Source organism: Falco cherrug, chromosome 5 (genome assembly GCF_023634085.1).
Source record: "Falco cherrug isolate bFalChe1 chromosome 5, bFalChe1.pri, whole genome shotgun sequence".
NCBI lineage: Eukaryota > Metazoa > Chordata > Aves > Falconiformes > Falconidae > Falco > Falco cherrug.
Window position 1 is genome coordinate 67,404,035 of NC_073701.1, and position 22,427 is coordinate 67,426,461.

The following is a 22,427-nucleotide window of genomic DNA, read 5'->3' on the forward strand; positions in this document are numbered from 1 at the left end:
CTAAATCAAGAAATAATCCTATTTATAAGTAATTTCCTCAATTAAGTCAGTCTATACTATAGGCTGGCTTTCCACTGTTTTTATTACACTGGTTTCCCAACAGATGGTGGTTTGTTATTTTATTTTTTTATTTTTTTCCCCCCATGTTGGTCGAGAGATCAAAGGATTCAGCCATACTTGTCTTTTGTTTTGGGAGGTGTGTGGATGAAATTTTGCATATGTTGCATGATTGTGAAGTTAGGCTAATGTTTTCAATTGTTACTCTAACAAGAGGCAAATGTTGAACTTCTGTGCTACTAGAAACAGTATGGGCTCTGTTGATGAACGAACATAATATTCCCACCCAGAAAATTGGATCAACATCTTAATATGATTGCCTTCTCTCTTAAAAGTACAATCAAGTCTGTAATGAATTAGGAAAACTGTTTCATCTCATGGTAAAGTAAGGTAATCATGTGCCAGTGGGAATATTTACATTGTGGAGATAAATAATTCATCATAACATCCTTTAATTGATAGGAGAAATAATGAACATCCAAATGAAAACAGTGGGTGTATTTTCAGCTCCTCTGGTAACCATCACTAAAATTAATTTTCTTAAAGCAGTCATAACACTCTGAGTCACCATTCTAACAATGCTAGAGCTTCCTGTTTTTTCTGTGACCATACAAATGAAGAGTGAACCTGAGCCTTAGTTACACCAGTATAAGTCCTAGAGAACTTCACTGAAGACAACTAGTACTAGGAAAAATCACCTCACATTTAAAACAAGGAGAAAAAAAAAAAGAAAAAAAAAAGAAAGAAAGAAAGAAAGAAATTAAACCCAGATCTTAGAGTATCTTTAACTGGAATCATTTGTTATCTGAGTATATTCAAAGCTACCCATGGTTTTAAGACATGGACTCACAAAGCAAGACATTGCTTGGGGTGTAAGTGAAAATCCACTCAACAGCTCTGCATGTCTGCATGTGCATGCTCCACTCTGCAAATTTACTTCCATGGAGGTCTCTTTCTATCTCACTCTTTTTTTTTTCTTTTTTTTTTCCCTCCCCTCCAGCAGCATAAACAAAAGTTTTCCCACAGTTCTGAGACTCAATTCTTTGAACCTAATGAATATGTCGACTGGCTTTAGCTTCTTATTCATGGAAGTCATTCAGCTGTGGCATACTGTATACAGTTCTCCACTGTAATCAACCAGCATTTCTCAGCCACAGAAGGCAAAAGCCATGTATGGTGACAGGACAATGGTTTTCTCAGTTATCTCAGTGGAAGCATGCTAGCGCAGATTCCTCTCATTAGAAGGCAGGGGTTCCAATTTGACACTGTCATTCACACTAGACTCTTTTTGCACTGAGAATATCTAAAAAACATTATATCTGTGCTAACAGTTACTTTGTGTGAGCAGTTTTTTTCAACACCGGAGAAGAATATGCAGGATCTTGCTACTTACCAAGCTTTTTGTGCCATTGCATGTCTCTTGCGGTCAGACCAGATCCTCAAAAACACCAAGACTCTCTACAGACCATATCCTCACCAGTTGTCTCCCATCTCAGGGAAGTTTTCAATTAAAACCAAACTGTACAGTGGTGGAACTCCACCTGTGGAGTGACTTTCATTTCCATTTCCTTTAAAATGTATGTATAAAGTCATAGTAAAGTAGTAAGGTTCTAGAGTTTTGGGTTTTTTGGGGAGGTTTTTTTGGTTTGTTTGTTTTGGTTTGGTTTTGTTTTTTGTTTTTTTTTTTTTTTTTTTTTACTTAAGGACAAATCTGGAGGTCTGCCATAGCAATTTTGATATATTTATCGAGTCCTAAACAAAAGTTAGTTACTGAACAGCTGAACTGATCAGACTTGAATAAAAACAGGAGTTTCATTAGTGGTTTCTGCTGTGCAACAAATGTCCCTTGTGGTTGTAAATTCCATGTCTTTGTCCTGCTTCTCATCATATCTTACACCTCTCCTTTGTATGACTTATTAAAGAACTGTGCTTCCATTTTGTCTAAATCGTTTAAGTCTGTAGGCTGATGAATAAAAGTGGAGAAATAAAACAGCCAACCACACCATTTTCACTTGTGATAGTTTAAAACTTCATTTCATTTACTGCATGTAAATGCTCAACTTGTAAATCTCCAAGTGAACCCCAGACGTAATTACTGACTTTCTGTCACTGTAGACATACATAGATTCCAAATTGCTTAGGTGCAATTATGAAATACGGAAGGGCAGGACTAAATTCATTACATGACAGCTGAAAACCTAAGATGTTCACATTTCCTGTCAACGTTTAAAGTATGACCCCTTTACTAAATACTTTCCCCCCAAAAATGATATTTGTACTGCATCTGAATTTTAAGATATTAAGCCGGAATCTTTGCAGGCATATGATTTGGAATAGTCCTATTCTTACAAACACACCTTTACACTAGTAAATGGAAGATCAAATGGATCAGCTAGTTGTCAAATATTCAGCTGTCATATAGGCACATCCTTCTTAATTGAATATGTCAGGGTAATAAACACTAGCTACAGATTTAAATTGTTATACCTCTAACTGTGTGGTTTACATCAAAAGTTTAGTATGCATTATAATTTTTATTAGGAAATTGATTCTTATCTTGTTAAAATAAGATACATGGAAAAATAATCTCTTTCAAAATCTTTCTCTTCAGTGTCTCAGTTTGCTGAGGATGAAATATCCGTAGCAGCTGTGCAGACTTTCCCAGCAGTGAGGGGTAGGAAAGATGTCAGCCATTTCTGCCATGTGTGCTATTCAGCTGAGAGAAGTTTGCCTCATAAATTAAACTATTCCGACAGCTAAATTATCACATAAAGCCTAATAGTCCTACTTTAAAGGATCTACTCTGGAAATTAAATTTTATTGGAGTTATATTTTGCTTGGGAATGACAGGATGAAGTTTTGAAAAATCGGAGTTTTCCCAGTTTAACTTCTTTTTTAGCTGACCAAGTGTTCAAAATCCAGCTAAAATCAAAGGAGACCTGTGGTGCATTCAAAGACAGGCCTTCATACATACATTAACATGATTAATATTTGTTTACAAAGGAGTTTATGGAGTTTTTCAAAAAGCCTGTTAAATGGGAATTGAGTTACCTTTTTATGGTGACCTTCTGCAACTTTATCACAGGGTAATGCCACATAACAAGAGCTGCCATTTGGGACACAGTGCTCAGCCTGTACGATATGCATGTTTCTGCATCACGGTCCTTAAAAATGTGTAAAGCTTCCAACAACACATCTTGGTTTCCTTACAGAAATATTTGTCAGACCTTACCAGAATAACCAGTTTGCTTAGGTTGTCTTATGAGAAAGGACTGTCATGTTCTCTGTCCCTTCCCTGTACATCTCTTGTAAATATTGTCTTCAGGTCATTGGAAAGTTCTCATAGCATATCCCTTCCCAACCAATGGCATAGTGAATTACAGCTTGGAAAAAGAATTATAAGCTATATACAGCTACATATAATTGTATATAATACTATATAATTCCAAAATGCTGGGAAGGTTATAGCTGTGCCAAGATTTATTCTTTTAACAAGTGGAGGTAAATTGTACATGTGTGAAAAGCCTGATTTTAAGCAAACAGTTTTCATGCAGGGTAGCCTAAGGGACTGGAAATCGATGTCATGTGAAGCAGCAGAAGTGATGGTTTGCAGACCCAACAGCCTTCAGAGGAATCAAACCCATTTATTTTGCAATTTTGGCCACTGGCCCTGTGAGATGCCTTGACAGATGTGTGCCTAACACCAACTATCCTGTTACTTGCCGTCCATCCTCCGCAGACAGGAACGTCAGTACAGCAAAAAGGCCCAGGACCTGGGATTTCCCCATATCACAGAAATCATTATCTTGCTTTTTATGGAAAAGGGTGAAGTATATCAGCCTTTAAACATCTAAGAAATGCTTTCTTTTACTTATACAGCACAGAAGCTAGTGATCTGGCTTTTCGGCTCTGTTTTCATGTACTATAGTAACAGGATACTAGTGGTCTGAAAGGTTAAAGCATCACTGAACTAAAATAGGCTGTTACAATCTCTAAACTAGATTTTCCATCATCCGCATTTCTCAGTGATTATAGCAATGCTTAGAACTAGTGTGGCACAAACAATAGCTCTATCACACAACTGTTATATCACAAATGAGAAAAATCTTTTAACCATACCCTTTTCCTTCATTATTTTCTCTATGTATTTGGTAAGCATATCAACGCCATATAAAGGTATAATTAATTAGATGGAAAGAAAATTAGCCTGAGGTGATTCTTAACTTAAGAAATCATTTGCTCAAATGTTTCATTTAAAAACCACAGGTCAGAATCTCAACTGATGTAAACTGACACAGCTCTGCTGTCTTCAATGACGTTAGGCACATTTAAGCCACATCTGCTACTACTGAAGTCAATGTTTCGCCCTGAATTTTATATTAGATAATGAAACACAACATGTTTTCTACCAGCAGTAGCGCTGGTCATTCAGGTAATGTGTTCCTTCAAAGTCATTCTCTTAGAAAAAACTGCTCTTCCATCACTATATACATATATACAATGCATACAGGTATATATACAGACAAAAAAGACAGATGCATAAACGTATCAGAACAGGATGTGCATTACTTACAAAATGCACTCTAGACCTCTTCTAATGTGAAGTACAGAAAGAGGGGAAGAAAAAAAAGAAAGTGGAAAGTATAATTCAGCAAAATTTTATGAGTTGAACCAAAGATTTTTAAAATACACAGAGTCCGGAAAAAGCAAATATGTTACAGGTGGTAGCGTTATATAACTTCATATGCAATAACTTAATGTTTTATGTACATCATAAATCTGAACTAAATTTAGAGCTTCTTTATTGATTAAGAATGAGAAATAACCTGCAAGTAAAGTGATCCCAGACCTTTTAAGTTCATACAGTTAAAAATGAGTTTTAATCTGTTAGACAATGACAAGAAATTTGGAATTAGGAGACAATAAAAGAAGCCGTGTTGGTTCTTCAGACAGCATCTATTGATTTACCTCTGTTGAAGAAACCCTAATGTATTCCTGCTGAGGATCTGGCAAACCGTTTTGTACAGCTCTGGCAATGCCTGAGCGTGTAACGAATAAAAAAAAATTAAAAAAAAAAACCAAGAAGGTTCTGTAGGGCATTCTCTATACCTCCACCTGTATGTAAGGGTTAAGCAAATGGAAAATCCTGGTCTTTCCTAAACAGGAGTGTTCCCTGCTGGCTCACAGAAACTGCCCCAAAGGGAGCCCTGGGGAAAGGGAGCAGGGCTCCCCCCCTGCTCTGGCATGCACAGGCAGGTGTATTCCGCATCCTGTTGTGATTTCCTAGTGGGTTTAACGCACCCCTGTGCCTCCCTGCTGCTGGGTTTGTTTGTTTCAGGCACAGATCTGACCAGTGTAATTGTGTAACTGTTAAGCACAGCATTCCCACACATCCAAGCCTGTTTCCTCAGAAGTCAGTAGGAGCAGAACAGGGCTTTGCTAATTACTTTCTTGTTTTGTCTGGTAATTGGTTTCTTGTCTTATATTGCATTATGTGGAGGGAATGCCACATATTGCCTAACCCCGTATACCTGAAGTTGGTGTAGGTGAGGTCATCTTGCCTACACTTATGCACGTACAATATGGATGTCTGCATATGAGCCGGTTTGCCCCATTCAGTGAAAGTACACATATAGCCTCCCCAATGGATGATCTCCAGCTTTAAATTAGGCTCTCCTCAGGTATATTCTGTGTATACACATGCTACGTTCTCTCCAGATATGTTCTTTCCTGCTTACTCATGGCTTACGTGCTTAAAGTCTATTCAAACGTTAACTTTATTCTTCTCTCTAAATACTGTGGTTATTCACTTACACATCTGGAATGGATTTAAGTGAAGATTAGTCTGCTTTACTCTTTAGATTGTAGTGTAATTCACAACATATTAGGTTGTATACATTTGCGCAGATCATTTTTAATCAGATGCACAGCATGCTGTTCATATTCTTTTACCTTTTTATTATTATTTCTGATACTGTACTTCATCAAACTCAATTAGATCTGCCTAGTTTCATCACTAGAAATGGTTTTCTTCAAGTATGGAACGGGGCTGCGATACGCTGGTTCATATCGAAGAGATATTCAACAGATACAACAATTCATATTTATGACTGTCACAGAAAGTAATTTATTTCCTTTCCCCATCATAAAAACTGGGCCATATCCCAGCCTCCTGCAGCTTACTCCAATTGCTTCCAGTGACTCCTGTACCGCTTGCCACTCTTTTTTTAAATTTCACTCCTCTATCCTCTTTAGTTTGGCGCACACTAATTTCCTCTCCTCCATCGGACCCAGGCAGGTGGATTATATTCAGAGCTCACGTAAACAAGCAATCTTATCAGACAATAGGTACATTCCCTGACTATTTCGCTAATCAGTTCACATTTACCTCTCCAAGAGCTTGAAAAATAAATAAGCAGATGGCAAAGCCAGTTAATTTTCCTCAAGTGTTGTGGCAGAAAATGAATCTTCAGGAAATGTTTTAAATGGCATTTTTCTTTTTTAATTCAAAAGCAATCGCTTGCCTTTGCTGACACTTTTAACTACTTTTAGTATGCTGGGGAGGTAGACACTGTACATGACACAGAAGTAGTGGCCCTTTGACACGTCCAGCACTGCTGTCTGACATGACAACGTAAACCATCTGGCTCTCACAGATGCAGGGAGCAGGGGTATGGGGGTTAATATTGTATATCCCCCCGCCCCCATCCCCCACCATTTGTGGTGTTTCTAATAGCTACTGTCAATCAAGCACCCTCCTCTTCCCCATCTGAGGAAGGAGATGCACATTTGAAATTCCTGCCTAGGTGATACAGGAAAGGAAGAAGCAGGCTGTAGCTGAGAGACAGAGGGAGACCAGATTATTTTTCATTGCAAACTTAATAAATTCATTTATTCTTCTGAATTTCAGCTTTGCAAGGGACAGGACCCAGGCAGACTGGCAAAGCCTGAGAAGAGGTGGGTGCTCCTGCCTCCTGCCTGCCCCACTTTCCCTCTGCATGGACAGACCTGGGCTGAGAAGGCAGCGACCCCTCCTGCACACCTGCCCAGAGGACACAGAAACTTGTGCCATCAGAAGGGCAGGTGAAGATGATTTCACTCATAGCTTAAGTATGAAAAGGAAGTCAAAAGCTAGCAGTGTCTGAGGCAGCTCAGATAAACATACTCCTGCCTTCCCTGGTTTGCAAAGGCGAAATGAAGGGTCATGAGAATGATTCAGGCACAGGGGGACTTACAAACTTACTGCATAAATGACCAAAGAAAAGCAACAATTTAGATTCTGTTTATAGTTAGGAACCGCTAAAAAGAAGCTAAAACAAACATCCTCTTCTAGGTCCAGTGCCAAACACAGCATTGACTGAAGGCTCTCAAAATCCAGAATGTTAAACCAAGGTTGGATCTGGCCAGTCATCTCTGCTCATCCTTTCTATAAATCCTGAAGTGTGTGTTAGTTTTATGGCACAGTCATAAACCAGCCAAATGTAGAAGTAAATGACCTCATACCAGCTATCTCTCTGCAGATAGATTCACTTGGCAGATAGCCAGGAATTGATTGACACACATCTTACGGAACTAGAGTTAATTAATATGTCTACCAATTCCCAAATGGATCTCAGGAAGCAGAGAATCTGTTTAATGCAGTAAGCAATGACATACTGTGTGTGGTCAAGAGACAATCACTAATTGCCAAGAATGCATTCTGGAATAAAGCATTAAAGGGGGGGGGGGGCGGGGGGGAACACCTTTCCACTTTGCAGCTCCTTTATCTGTTCACAACCTTATGCTTCGAACATTTTAAAGACTTATGTTTCAAATATCAAAAGACATTTTTATAGGGAAAAATGGTTCCCAGACTACAAAGTCAACACTCAAAAGGTCTGTTAATTTTTCTACAAGAAGAGATTCTGATTTTTAAATAACCGAGTCCTCATTCATTTAACAATGAAGTCTTTATTTTCAGGGAAATCTGCAAACCTGAATTGCAAAACCATAAGGTAACTTGAAAGGGCTGTTCTTCGAAGATCACAGAAGCTGTAATGCAACTATGGATTCACCAGTAACACATATCCATAAAGCAGTCCATCGAGCAATATTGGGTAAGCCAGGGTGAAAACAAAGTAAAGTGGACTAATTTATATTACACACTCATCTTAACAGGAAAAGATTGGCTTTTCTGCAGAGAAAGAGTATTAAAATGGAGCACAGAGACATTCTAATCAAATCTTCAGCCAGAAAAACTTGCATAGTCCTGTTGCTTTCTGTCCGTGATACTGTTTCTCACCAGGGAAGACCATGTTTATCTATTTATTATGATGGTCACTGACAAAACAGTACAAAAGCTACTGCAAGATTTCTGAAACACTAAGCAAAAATCAGCAAGCTACAGATTTTTTAAAAAAAAATATGAGGGAAAAGAGAGAAAAAAAGTGATTTATTTCTCACTAAAAAACAAGGAAACAAAACCTAGGTCACATATGAAAACCCGTCAGTGTGTTAGGACAAATCTGAGAAGTGGGATTTATGAATGTGTGATGCTATTTTAATTCCCAGCTGGGAGAAAGCTGCTGTGGTGCCAAACTGTACGGACTGGTAGGAGACTAAAGGACAGAGCTGGGCCCAGAATAAAACACACAGGCTGAACTACCCCTCTTATAACTGGTATACATCCCAACCAAACAAAAAGACGGTGCCATTCATATCATGAGCCAGGTAGAATGGGCTTACTCGTATTTATTTAAGCCCCTGGGGGAAAAGATGCTGTGCAGGGGAGAAAAGGACAGATTCTGCTGTGATTTATCAATCAGCACGTCAGCACCTGATGCAGGAGCAGGTCTTACCGGATCTGTTCACCAAGCCACAGAAACCTGGAAGAGCACATTTTGGCAGGACGAGATCATGGCTAAACACCAATAAGGATTAAAAAGAGGAAAAGGAAAAATACTGTTTTAAGATAGTTTACCTCAGGATGGCTTCCAACTTCAACATAGGTGCAGACTGGATGAAAAGCTCCTGTTCCACAAGCATACAAGTGGGTTTGGTTGTAAGCCTTAAGCACCTTGATGAAATTAGCACATTCTCTCTGCAAAGAAAAGGGAGGGAAAAAAATGTATCCACAGAGTTAATTCAGTGATTACGACTAAGGGGAGCTCTTCCATGTTAGGGATATATGGCTAAATGAACAGGTTTTAAAAGTGTGATCATTTCATGCTGTTTAAAGCTTGTTTACTGCTAAGCATTTAATAAATAGCCTGATTTAGGTTCTCATTTAAATATCTTTGGTTGGCATTTAATTAAGCATCCACCCCTGAAGAAAAGATTACACACAAAAAAAATTTCCTAATTCTTGTCTCAAACATGCTTCATCTTTGTAATTTATGCTATTGCCATGTTTGTAAGACAAAACCCATTTATAGAAATGTGTCAGAATGAAATAATGAAGAAAAATGGACCAACTGTTTGCTTGTATTCAATTAAGTAACAGTTAGAAAAAAGATGGGCCAGATGGAAGGAGTTGATGAAAAACAAATCATTGATATAACATTTCTAACAATAATATGAATGTTGCCTCACCCCCAACTGCCCGTGTTCAGGGGCCAGTTTTACAAGGATGTATACATGTGTACAAAGCTTTAGTGCAATTATTGGCAGCCCCTAGAATATAACTTACAAGACTTGAACTTAACCTTTTCTACCTAAGTAAATTACCCATCGTGAGTCATTCCAGTTCTCAGTGATTAAAAACTTAATAGCAACACTAACAATCCCTAGTACAAACATTATCTGTTATCTGTTAACAAAAATGTCATTATAAATGCCTAATGTTATTAAAATGGAAATGTGTAACCTAATAGTCAAGATGTCAACTTCTTCCATTTATTTCATAGTTTTGTTTTAATCGGGTCTAACCAAATGATGAAAATGCCTGTAAATCAGTCTACTGACACAATTAGAAAAAATGGATTTCAAATAGGAGAACAGTAAGAACACTGAAATAAAATAACCATGTCCAGAAAAGTTTGTGTTTAAAATGAAGGGGACTTTTCTATGCATATTTGATGACTTTTTTTGGTACAGCACTCAGCTGTACCTCTCCACGTGGACCAGGGCCCATAGAAACACCACCTGAGCTACCACCTCCAGAGAAATCTCATTAACTGGCATCACTCATCTCTGTAACTTGCTTGCTAATTAAACCAGATACTCTGAAACACAAATTAATGGCTCTGCTAGGAGAATGCATGTGCAATCTGAGGCATGCCTTAGGCCACCACAGGGAAAATCAACGAACTTACACAGATAAAATACCGATTCCCTGCCTTACACAAAGGACTGTACTGAAATGACATCGCTCTTCCAATTTTATTGTTTATCTGCATAACAGATAATGATAATGTATTAAAAGGAGCACCCAGAGAAAAGTATACTGAATCTTACTATGTCCTTGGCTTACTGCTGATAATTTATGTTATCTTTCCAACTGAGATGGAAGAGAAAAGAGAGATAGTTACGGTAATCCAACAGGAAATTGAAAGAAATAGAGATGGATGTTGCTAGGGGTCTCTCTTAATTCTTTCCATTCTGACCTTTCTTAATAAAAACACACACGATTTCTGGTACAGATGTATTCTTCCTCCCACACATACATAAACGTGAACACACATTTATTATATGTATATGTACATGTATCTACGGACTGCTCTTCACTGTCACAGTAGCAGAGTACTAAAGCAAATACCTGGTATAAATCACCAAAATTATAAAGTAGATTTCGATATTTTTCTTAATGCTGTTGTCCTTTTTCCTTTTAATAAAAGAAATATGCAAAAACCATGAAAGTGTTTTAGTATTTCAATGCTTGCAAGAGTAAAAATGGGCAAACACCACAAATTCATGTGACACTAAATATTAACAAAATTGAAATAGATCCTTTCTTAAATTCTGATATTCTGTGTTACAGATGAGAATCTGACTTTGGCTGTATAATTTGAAACTGACCAGTGATCTGTGCACTATTAAATAATTCAGAATTTTCTCATTTAGAGTTGTATCTGGCCAAATTCAATCGCACCACTGTTCAGCAGGACTGTGTTTTGCCCTGTCTGGTTTGATGTACCATAATTTCAGAAATGTCTTTGTGGTCTGCTACTATGCTTTATTAAAGCTTTAAAAAATTGCCTACCTGAAGAACTTGAAATGTTAGAGGCCAGTGGACACATACCTTTGCAAAATGCTGTGAGTACATGAGCTAGACCCACAGCCAGTGTGAATCAACACAGACTGAGCTGATTTCAGAGGAGCTATTCTGATTTACAGCAACGCGCCACCTGTGACTCTATATGCACTTACGCACTTGCTAAATACTGTTCAGCTGCTTATCTGTAATGTACAGCAAGAGGGTATTAGATAGCTAATACTTTAAAGGTGAGGTGGAAAACCCTGCTTAGTTTAGGGACAGAGTCTTTGATTTCTATGGATAGAAATTAAGAAAAATTCATCAGCTTCACTGAATTATTCTAATTTAGCCTATGGGAGTGAGGGGTGGGGGCAATTAACTCTATCATAGCTATATTTGTGCTTGAAGTGTTCAGAATTGAGAGTAGTGTAAATGTGTTAATAGCAATAAAGTTACTCTGGATTTATAATACATTTCCAAAAGCAGATTTGGCTTATTCACCCCTGCTTTTAAGCTCTCCTTCATTCCTGTGCAACATATTTTTTACCATAGCTGCCTGAGAAAAACACAACCTAGTTAAACAATGAGGAAGGTAAATACCTACAGCAATAAACTTTTGACTCTGACAAATAAATGTACATAACATTTAAAGTTTCTGGTCCAGTTCAGACTGCTTCCCTGTGTTTTATAGCTATATAAAGGAACCATTAAGGTCTATTCAGTAAATTCTCATACACCTATCTAACAGATTAGGTTTCTTTATATATTTTACATGGTTGTAAAAAAATAAATAAAGAGGGGTATTAAACCACAAAAAATGACATCAAAGTAAAGTTACAGTTCTGATTCAAGCCTTTGTCAACTCGGGAATTTCAAAGTGAAGTTTCTGCCCTGCCTGGGAGAAGGTGTTATTCTCCCTGGAACAATAGCAACAGGCGCATATTTCCATTGCAGACTAATCACATTCCTTCCTCCATCTAATTGTGCTTAAGTATAGCTGCACAGGTACAGCATCACGTGTGAAAATGTTGTGCCCATGCATTTAGTATTCTGAACATAGCAAGAGTTTGCTTTGCAATGATGAATATTAGGTTTTCCTGGGTTTTGTGCCTCGGGGATGAAAAAGCTTCCCATGGACCTGTAATACACCGACTTTAACAGCTTTGAATGGTTTCCTCGGACTCTAAAATTCAGCATACATTTAGGACGAGGCAGATATTCTGATCAGGGGATGTGTGTGTGCATTGAATGCAACGTGGGTCTGCCATCACATGAGACCTGGGTGACTGACTCCCATTTTCCCCAATCCTGCTCTCGTGGCAAGGCTCCTACAATGGCATTCAGGCACTGCCAGGGCTCAAACCTGGCAGACAGCTCTGCTGGTCCCGACACCGCTGGCTACATCAACTTGACTACAAAGCAGCTCTCCGACCCCCTTGGCTGGAGGCCTGGAATGACTTGGGTGTCTCTAACTGGGTTTGTCCCACTTGGCAACAGCATCTCCCCCTGCCAGACCCCTGGGCCAGCGCTATATTGCTAGTGTGAAGGTCTCTGCCAGCAGAACGAGGCATTTCACTACATAATCTCAGAGAATAAGGCACTGGAAAGGAGACAAAGATGACAAAGGAAATGCAGTATCTTGGTAAAATACAGCAGACGGCAGAAAATATCCACTGGAGGAGGAGGAAGTAACCCGAAGCCAGAATCTGTAAGGAACAAATTGTCTGGGGATTCAAACACTCTGTCTGCGTGGGAGTCCATCCAGCCCCTCCGTACCTTTGTATCCATCTTCATGTTCCCCAGGAAATTGATGTTGTTTAAAGGGAACATATTCTGGACATATCCACACCCTTTGGATAATGCTTTTTATCAAGTACAATAGCCACAGGAAGAAAACTGGACTCTAAAAAAATTGTTTTCCAGGTGGAAATCAGGGTAGGGGTTTTTTTCATATGTGAAAGCAGAGTGGTGTGGGAGTTTACTTTCAGCCCAATAATGTGAATGAAAATGAATGCAAGGTTTGCAAAGTTCTCTGTAGGCAGGAAAGTATTACTTGGATGAGTTATGAAAACAAATCTTAAAGAAGAGGAGCACTGGAATCACTGTAGCGAATCATTATAAATTCTTCCACCTCATAATCCTGTTTATTATAATGGGCAGCTTAATATCAAGAAACTTTTCTTGTCTACATAAAGCTAAACACTGGTTTATGCCCTAAAGCTTGAGTTTATATATACGTACATAAAGTAGAAAGCATAAGCGATTGCATATGGTACAGAATGATTAAGGTAGATATTCAAATAGAAAATTAGGTACATCATGTGGGAGTTACTGCAGTCCTTAAAACCCCCATTCATTTATCTTGCCTACCCCTGGAGAGGATTAATCTTCATTTATATTTCAATAAATGGTATAAGGTTTCCCCAAGAGCTGTAGGTTCTGCCTTTGGCCTTGTACAGAAGTACCTCTGTCTTCAAATCCAAGCAGCTAAGCCCCTACATCATGTCCAAGACCTTTTAGCATAGCCAGTGAGGTCTTTCTCTCTCTGCCCTGACAGAGGGAACTTCTTTAGATAGCTACTTTTAAAATGTTTTTACAGGGTAACTGCTGGATCTGCTTCTGCAAACAGTCCTGTGATGGCACGATTGGCAATATCCTCCAAAGCACAGCTGAAGAAATGGCTCATGCCCAGTCCCGGCTCTGCCACGTGCCATAGCTGAAGCACACCCCAGATGTGGGGCACAATCCAGTCTCTTTCTCTGCTTGAGGGAATATGGACCGTATCCCTCACTGAAGACCAAGCAGATACTCCAGGCTTTCCCAGGGCTAGTTTGGCATGTAAGGACACAAGGACTCCAAGTGAAGCCGTTCTACCTTGTGTCCAGGAGTTAAAGGTTCATGTGTTCACCAAGGAGTTAAAGGCTCATGTGGTCACCAGGCAGGACCACTGCCCCAGAAGTTTGCTGGGCATTCCTGAGAGAGAAATAGGTTTTAACTTCAGGTATGCTATGGACATTTACACTTCCTCTAAACTTGTCTGAGGAGGTTATGGGATTCGGACCCCCAGCTCCATATTGACAGTTTATTGAAAGTGGCTAAAACCATTTGCATCATACTGCAGTAACACAGCCAAAGCACCAACCCCACGGCACATTCTGCTCTGCTGAACTCCTACTTGTAGAACAAAATGAGAAATTATTAGACTGTCACTTACATTCAGAGTGTGAATTAAAGTCAAAGAGGTCCAATGTGTCAGGACAGAGAGACGCTGAGCATATATATACACATATAATGTGTGTGCACATATATATAATATATACATCATATATCAAATACACACATATAATGTGTATATATATAATATGCATAATGTATATATACATAGTATAAATACATTATATACTATGTATAAGGGCAGAGGGCCTGTCTTGAAGAGAAGGTAAAGTATTAATTAAGTTTTCCAGAAGGGCACCCACTATATGAAGATCAATGTCTGACTTCCTAACCAAACACACACATTTATTTTTTAAGAGTTTTCTAATATTTATATACCAAATTGATAGAAGAGCTTATGCAGAGAGAGATTAGCCTGAAAAAATAAATTACAAAGAAAATGTCGTAAACTAAAAGCATAGGAGCCAAATGCAGAAAGACTGGAAAACAAACACTACAGATATGTAACACTGATTAGTCTGTGTTATGCAGACTTTTCCCGGACAGTTACAAAAATAAAGTCCATCCATCTGTCAAAACATCTGCTCCGTGTATTAAAATTAAAACAGAATTTAGCTGGTTTTTATGAGTTTCCAGTAATTATCACTCCTCCAGAAGCCTGGAACTTACAGCCTTCGATCTGGATTACTGATGCAGCAAAGAGTTTTTAATAACATCTTTTTAAGTAGAAGTTAAAGGGTAAGTCCCTGTGACCAACTAATATCCAGATTTTTCTCCTTATTTTAAGAAAGCTGGGTTTTCTTTTCTTTTTTTTTTTTTTTTTAACCAACATTGATATCCATACTGCTTCTCAGATATTACAGCAAATGCAAATGGGCAGATTATGCAGGGCAATAAGTAGAAGGCTAACTAATCCATTACAGTATCATTAACTTCAACAGTTTTCTGCCAATTTAATCCCGATAAGGATCAGACCCTGTAATACGTTCTCCCTTTATTTCAGCCTTCTCACATAGCCAAGTGATTAAAATATCAGAAGGCTTTGTCTAAACTGGATGGACAAGGGGATTTAAAGCTATCGTCTAACAGCTGGATGAACTAAATAAATATGTGCTTTTTCTTTCAAATCAGAATGGATGGACAGTTTCCATATAAAGTTGCATGCATGAGTTTAATTAATATGTTTAGGTTGGGGTTGGTGGGTTTTTGTTGTTCTTTTTCTTTTCTTCTTCTTCTTCTTCTTCTGCCCAATTACTTGAATTCTCAAATGACGAGGTCAGGGATATCCATGGAGAATAAGTAATCCCTGATATTACTGCTGTCATTCAAATTTATCACACTGCTGAAAGATGTTCCAGACTTATCAGGCAGCCTTTTAACTTCTCTCTTTTGCTAGTGGGCTACTATCAGCTGCAATCAGTCCAGTCTGTATTGGTTAGGTATCCTTCTCAGCAGCACTGTTTCAAGGAAAATATTTCTGGCGTGTTAGCGCAATAAGCACACGTGTGATTGCCATGTACGCAGGTGATGGACTCTCAGCTAGATCCAGCAAACACTTTAGCATGTCAGTAAGCGTGTACAAGAAAATCCTGTTCAGGGTGAGCTCTACATGGCAAGTGCTTTCACAGCTCTTGCTGCTTGTCTGCAAGTTTTTGTGAAATGCAGTAACATCACTTAAACATTATTACTGTTTCCCTCTTTCTATTACAGTAACACTTAGAAAAATACTGGTGAAAGAGCACAATCTGCCTAAACAGGCCCAGAACACGCAGGGAGCAAAGCAAAAGATTCCAGTCCTGTTAAAATGCAATGACCTTTTAAAATTTTATTTTATCGGGACAAGCTAGTTGGCAAGGCTGCTGCAAAGCTGTTGTGCTAAGTGCTGCATTGGCAGCAACGGGACAGTCCCCGAGTACTAGAAACTGTGTACCAGCCCTGGTGGGTGGGGAAACGGTGCCTGGCACCTGTACTTGATGAGATAACCTTCTAGCTGAACCTGTACAGGCAGGTGCATCATTTTACAGCGGGGGAGGCCAGATGACATGAAAATATTTGCAGACTGCGTTTTATTCCTGTGCGCCCCTTGCAATATGGATCAATAACATAATTTCCATCCCTGTTCTGTCATTGTTTTACCTTGCAATTAGCAGGATCAATGTTTTAGAGTCCTACCCTCTGAAAAAGAACCAGTCAGCAGTGCTGGGTGAAGTCAGTTGAGCAGCTCAGGTGTTGGGGTCTGTGTTACAGAAAGGGCTCTCTATTAACTTATGTCCCCATTAGTCAGAGCCCTATAAGCAGTGTGTGTGCATACACAAATCCAATATAAACCTACAGTATGCAGAGGTAAACAAAATATCTGGTCTCTTTTATAAATCTATGTTATTTTGTAGACTGAATTCTAATTGTACTTGTCTTCCCGTCTCAGAGCTTTGAAAATGCTGACAGATCCCCATATTCAGTGGCCCTTCTATTGGATCGTGATCTGGAGGGCTTGACCTTTCTGGAGATGGCAGAAATGACACTACTCTTATGCATGGTGACCGCTGCCAACGTTGCAGAGGAACCATTGATTAATTCCATATCTAGATTTTCCTCTGCTGTCAAGATGTGCCCTGAGTAGTTTCAGGTGCTGATGAGGGTTGATAAGACATTTTCAGTTGCCTGGTACAGCTTACTGTACTTCCAGTTATCTTTCCAATTCATTCATGCCTGTTATCTCTCTGATTTTTTGATATGACAAGAGTTCATGAGAATATTTAAAACGTATAATTTACTCAAGTTGCAGGATGTCTGCATGAATTTAAACCTTTAAAGCACCAAGACCAGAAAAAAGAAGCCAGCTAACAAAGCATATGATAAAAAAAAAGCCACTGAAAAAAGCAGATATATCCTGATTCCTTCAAGCCACAAAACCGCACGCCACATTAGCAAACAGCTGTATTGTCAGCACGCTTGCACAGCAGATGGAAAGCTCTTCTGGTTTTTCCTTTATGTTAGTGAGCACGAAACACAAAATGTCTCCCTGCCTGTCTACCCACCTACTCGCAAATCTGGTAGTCACTACTGGTACTTGGTCATTTGACCCAGAGTTTACCACTAAGGCTAAGCATGGAGGTAGCTCAGCCAGGCAGAATACTCCCTAGGGTCTGTCCTCAAAACAGTCTTCAGCCAGAAACCATTAGGAGAAGTCATTAGAAGCCATGCTTTAAAGATGCCTCCCTTGACTGCCCAGGCTAAACACATCAGTCCTTCAGATCTCCATCGTCAGCGCTCACCATCTGACTTAGTCGTCTTGGGAAGTAAAATTTCTCCCATTTTTTCCACATCAAGTATATTCAAATTACAAGACATGTTTCCAGTCCTTACATCTGCATTTAGCAGATGCAGATAATAATTGCTCTGGACCTGTGAACAGCTAGAGGGATGCCAAGAAAAGGCTGTAGCACTACATACCTGATCTAATGACCATTTCATATTTTTATACACCAGGTTAATGCACAGCTAACAAGACAGAACAAAATCTTTTGTGGGTGCAGTCTGGCACACAAGTGGGTTTTCAGGGTTTTGCAGCCTGATCACTGTATACTAAACCTTTCCATGAGTGTTAGCAAGTTTCCTTTATTTTCGATTGTTTTTTCTTTCAGTAGCGTGCACTTCCTACAGCACAGAATGAATTTATTTAAGGAACAGAAGAGTATTTCAGGAATAACTCACAGCATTGGGAAGCTTTGAGGTGAAGCGGAAGCCAGTTCTTTTCTGACCCTAACTTTAAAACAAAATTGGTTTTGCTATGTAAACCTGTCCCACATTGTGGGCATGGCTTTATTAGCAAAGAAATGAACAATACTGTCCGGTTTCAGCTTAAGCAGTCTCACTGAGCCCAGCAGCAATTTAAGTTGCAACCGCAGCAAATCTGAAGAGTCACTCTCATCTCTCCTATCTGGGTGGGGTAATCACCTGTCTCCTGGAGAAATCAGATTACACCCCGCCTTTCCGAGTAGGTTCAACACCTGCTAATGGGGTGGAGTATTTCAGACAAACAGGTTGTCAAGCCTGTTATAGGCATATAAAGCACTTTGGCTCCATACCAGTCAGTTTGCCTTTATTCAGCATGCTACAAGGCATATCCCGTAAGGACTTCCGCTCACCGCCACCTCGGAAAAATGCACTCAAAACTTCTGTGTTGAAAGTGAATGCAAAACCATGAAGCGCTGAAAGGAAGCAAAAGACTGTAACACCTTTAAGCGGGAGTTGCTTAGCCATATGTGTGCCTCTAAATAAGCGCACTCTGTAAGACAGATTATGGAGTTACGTGTGCCTTACTGTGGGAATCCAGAAATTTGTGTGTGGATATTGAACTGTTTTGACACCACAGAAAGATACTGAGCAGTGAAACCTTAAGTGACAGAAGTTTCAAATGCCCATTCAGACAAAATTTGGCACCAAAGTGAAATTGTTGAAACGAGTTTGCTGAGCGGTTTTGGGGGTTGGGTTGATGTTAGATTTTTTTTTTCTTTGTTGGTTTGGGGGGGGGTGTTGTTTGTTTTTGTGGTTTTGGTTGTTTTATATATATATATGTATGTATGTATGTATGTATATGTATACACACATGATACATGTAAACCAACCAAAAGTTTTGGAAGACACTAATCAGGAGGGAATTATCGAAGGGAAAAAAAGATCAATAGATGATTTGATCCAACACAAATCCCATCAATCACTCAGAAAAAGAAAAGAAAGCCAACAAACGCAAGAGGGAAAGATACAGACTCACTCTTTATTTACTGTTCTTAACTTTTCTTGTTCCACCATCTTCAGAATACAACACTTTCTCTGCACTGAAAAGGTTTCTTTAAAGATCTTCTGTTGACATGAAGGTGTGGCAACTGAACAAAGCATTAGCTTTGACATAGGAAATAATTGTGTATCATTTCCTAGGTTATTTAAAGAACTTTCCCTTTAGTTCATTTACTTATTACAAAAGCAAAAAGACAATATTTTAGACTTGTGTGCAGCAGGGAGGAGTTTAGTAAGACCTATATTTGGTGTATGTTAAGTCACAGGACCACAGAAAAAAAAAATCAGTTCTGTACTAATGTAATAGAGACATAGTGACCATATCTTGAGTATAGAGAAACTGTGATACGTGATCTTTCAGAGCAGACCTACCTTTAATTTTTAAACTATCCTTTCTTTTATTAAAGCAACAGAAAATCCCCAAAATAAACCAACCAAACAACCAAACAAAAAACCCCAGTCTGTTTGCTAAAATAGAATGTGAAGCAAATTCAGGAAAAAAAAAAAAAAAAAAAAAGAGATGTGCCTGGCGCCAAAGGAAAGGCTTTTCTCTAACTTCATGAGCTTCAGTCTGAAGCCCTGAAAGGAAACAAGGACTAAACATATTGATCATTTTTACTAGTTGTCCAGTTAATGTATTTCTCTGGAAAGAAATGTACAAAGAACACATTTACTCTGTCCACCCTGGGATGCAATAAATCACAACAAGGAATTACCCAACATAAATTTGAAATAGCAACAGCTGGTAACTCAGCTGTAAATAAAAGTAATTCTCAGACTTTGCCAAGGCCAAACAAGGGCTCATGAGGACACCTATTGATAGAACATTAAGCCCCATAACTTTGGGAATTATTTTTCCTCATTCCTCCTTTACTTCCCCTTTGCTAACTCTGTGACTTTGCATTTCAAAATATAAAAGAAAGGAAACATTTCTGCAAGACTGCATTAAATCTGCTGAATATTAAGTTTCCTTCAGAAGCAAATTTCTGTAGTCACACCTATAAACAGAAATAAGCCCAAAATTGGAAAATTAGCTTTCTCGTTGAACTGTATCAATTTGTTCCCCACACTGAAAGACTCAAATGAATTCCCATGATACATAAGTGGGTAAAATATGAAAATATGAACAACCGCCAACTTTGTTCTTCCTCTATATAAGTACACAAGTTATGACCTTAGAGTAACTGATTTGCCTTGGTCAGTTCATATAAAGAAATATATGCAAATGCCTAAATGAACACAAGCTGTAGGATCAACATCTGAACGCAGAGTCATAAATGAAGCTTTATGCTGGTGGGTGTGTTGTGGGGGTCCATCCAAGAACTGGAGCTACCACAACGAGAATTTCCCTGGGGGTGGAATTCTGTTTGAGCGCTCCACGGAACTTTGAAAGACTCCAGTGTAACATATATATGTATGTATGTATGTATTTATTTTATTTATTTTTTTTTTTTGCTAAGCTCAGTTCACCTCTAAGTGAGGGGTTGTAGGGTTTTTTTCATCCCACACCCCCCACCAACCCCACCCCAACCCCACCTTTCTCTTTTGTTTGTAGTCTACGCAATGCACTTTTATGCCGCAGCAATATTAAAGCAGCACACTACTTACAAAAAGTCTCACTCACCACCCCAACGGTAAGAAATGCTTTGGTAGGAAATCATGCCCACATTAAAGATTGTGGATGAGATGGAGCAGTGAGCAGCTTTCAAGCTAAGGAACTCAGCATACTAACTGGGGCAGCTGATGGAGTCGAAAGGTGTATGCAGTGGCAGTATTTGTCTTACAAATGGCTCAAAAGTCACATTTCTTCTTGTAGTAGGTAATACCGACAGTAAGTTCTGTCCCTAACCTCAGCGGGGGTCCATTGCTTTGGATTTTTGCTCACTCTACCCCTCCCTATTCCCAGAGGACATTCACCTTTCACTTTTCCCCAGGCTGGATCAGGGTCCTGAGCCTTTAGGCTCTGTCCAAGGATTTCAGTGCTGTGCTGGAGACAGGGAGCCAGAAAGAAAATGGGGATGGCAGTGAGGGGTGGTGGATGGAAAGCTGGGAATCTGGCTGTAGATATCCTCCAAAGGAAGAACCCTGGCACAAAGGGATGAGCTTCTCTTTGGCACACCCAAAGGGCCAGGCGTAATTGAACCAGAAAAATTGTGCCTGTCAGATGAATTTAGAAGCCAGCTTTCTAGATCCAGCCAGCATTGTATATTTAGTTTTCAGATTCCCTCTTCAGATCTTTGTTTACAATAACAGATGAAAAGAATTACTTTTACTTTCTGCCTCCGTGGTCTTCTATTTCCCCTAAGGCAACAACAATAATAAAATGAGTTAAAGGGAATAGTACTCATTTATTGCCAACTTTGTTTTTCCAAAGTATCACCAGATATGGCTGAAGGACACTTGCTAAGTTACATATCTTTTTTTTTTTTTTTTTTTTCTCCTTTTTCGTCTTTCTTTTCAGATGAAATCATTGCACACTGATGGATCTATAAGCCTATGGAATTACTAATCTTCCTGTGATTTAGGGAAGGGCTGGAAAACTTTAAAGGAAGCATAAACCAAGATGGCATACAAACATTTTGGCTTAAATTAAGTATTATCATAACAAATGACATGGTGAATTAATTTACAGCCATGTGATTCTACCTGCATGAACCATAAACTCAACAATAAAGTGCCAGCCACATTTAAATACAAAAAAGCACGTGCAGAATATAGCTCTATCACGTGTAGCATAGAGTCTTGCCGCTTTTTCACTGGGAACAGGTTTCTGATCTAAAGTGATTCCAAATTACCACCAAGAGAACTATCAAGTATAAAAAAGTCAGTCACAGTTGAATTCAGGTAAGAGTTAATAACTAGGTAAAACATAATGACAATTAAATAGCCCAAGTAGAAGTCTGTTGCCTATAAATTATAATACAGTCAGTGCTAATGCACACACAATCGGGCTGATACACTTTAGCTGTTAAGGGAAATGACACGAAAGTGTGATTCTCTGTATGGACCTTCTTGTTCACGTGACAGAGAATATGTAGAAGTTCGCTGGGCACCATGTAAAAGTACTTGCTACTCTTTGTGTCTGTTTGTATATCAACATTCATTTCTCACCCGACACATCCAGGGAGAAGCAAGTTTCATACAGCATGCAAAGTGCATATAAGTATCCGTCATCACATAGCTTGTCCTATGTAACTTTGTTAGAGTACCCATTGAAATTTTAAAG

At 38.9% G+C, this 22,427-nt stretch overlaps 1 protein-coding gene across 1 annotated transcript in view; it reads right to left on the reverse strand.

Annotated features, from left to right (window-relative positions):
* Nucleotides 1-22,427, reverse strand: part of SEMA3A (semaphorin 3A) — a 170,176-nt gene that overhangs the window by 91,935 nt on the left and 55,814 nt on the right. Inside the window, exon 4 of the mRNA XM_055712532.1 lies at nt 9,017-9,136. Coding sequence (XP_055568507.1) covers nt 9,017-9,136 — 120 coding nt within the window. The remainder of the gene's footprint in view (nt 1-9,016; nt 9,137-22,427) is intronic.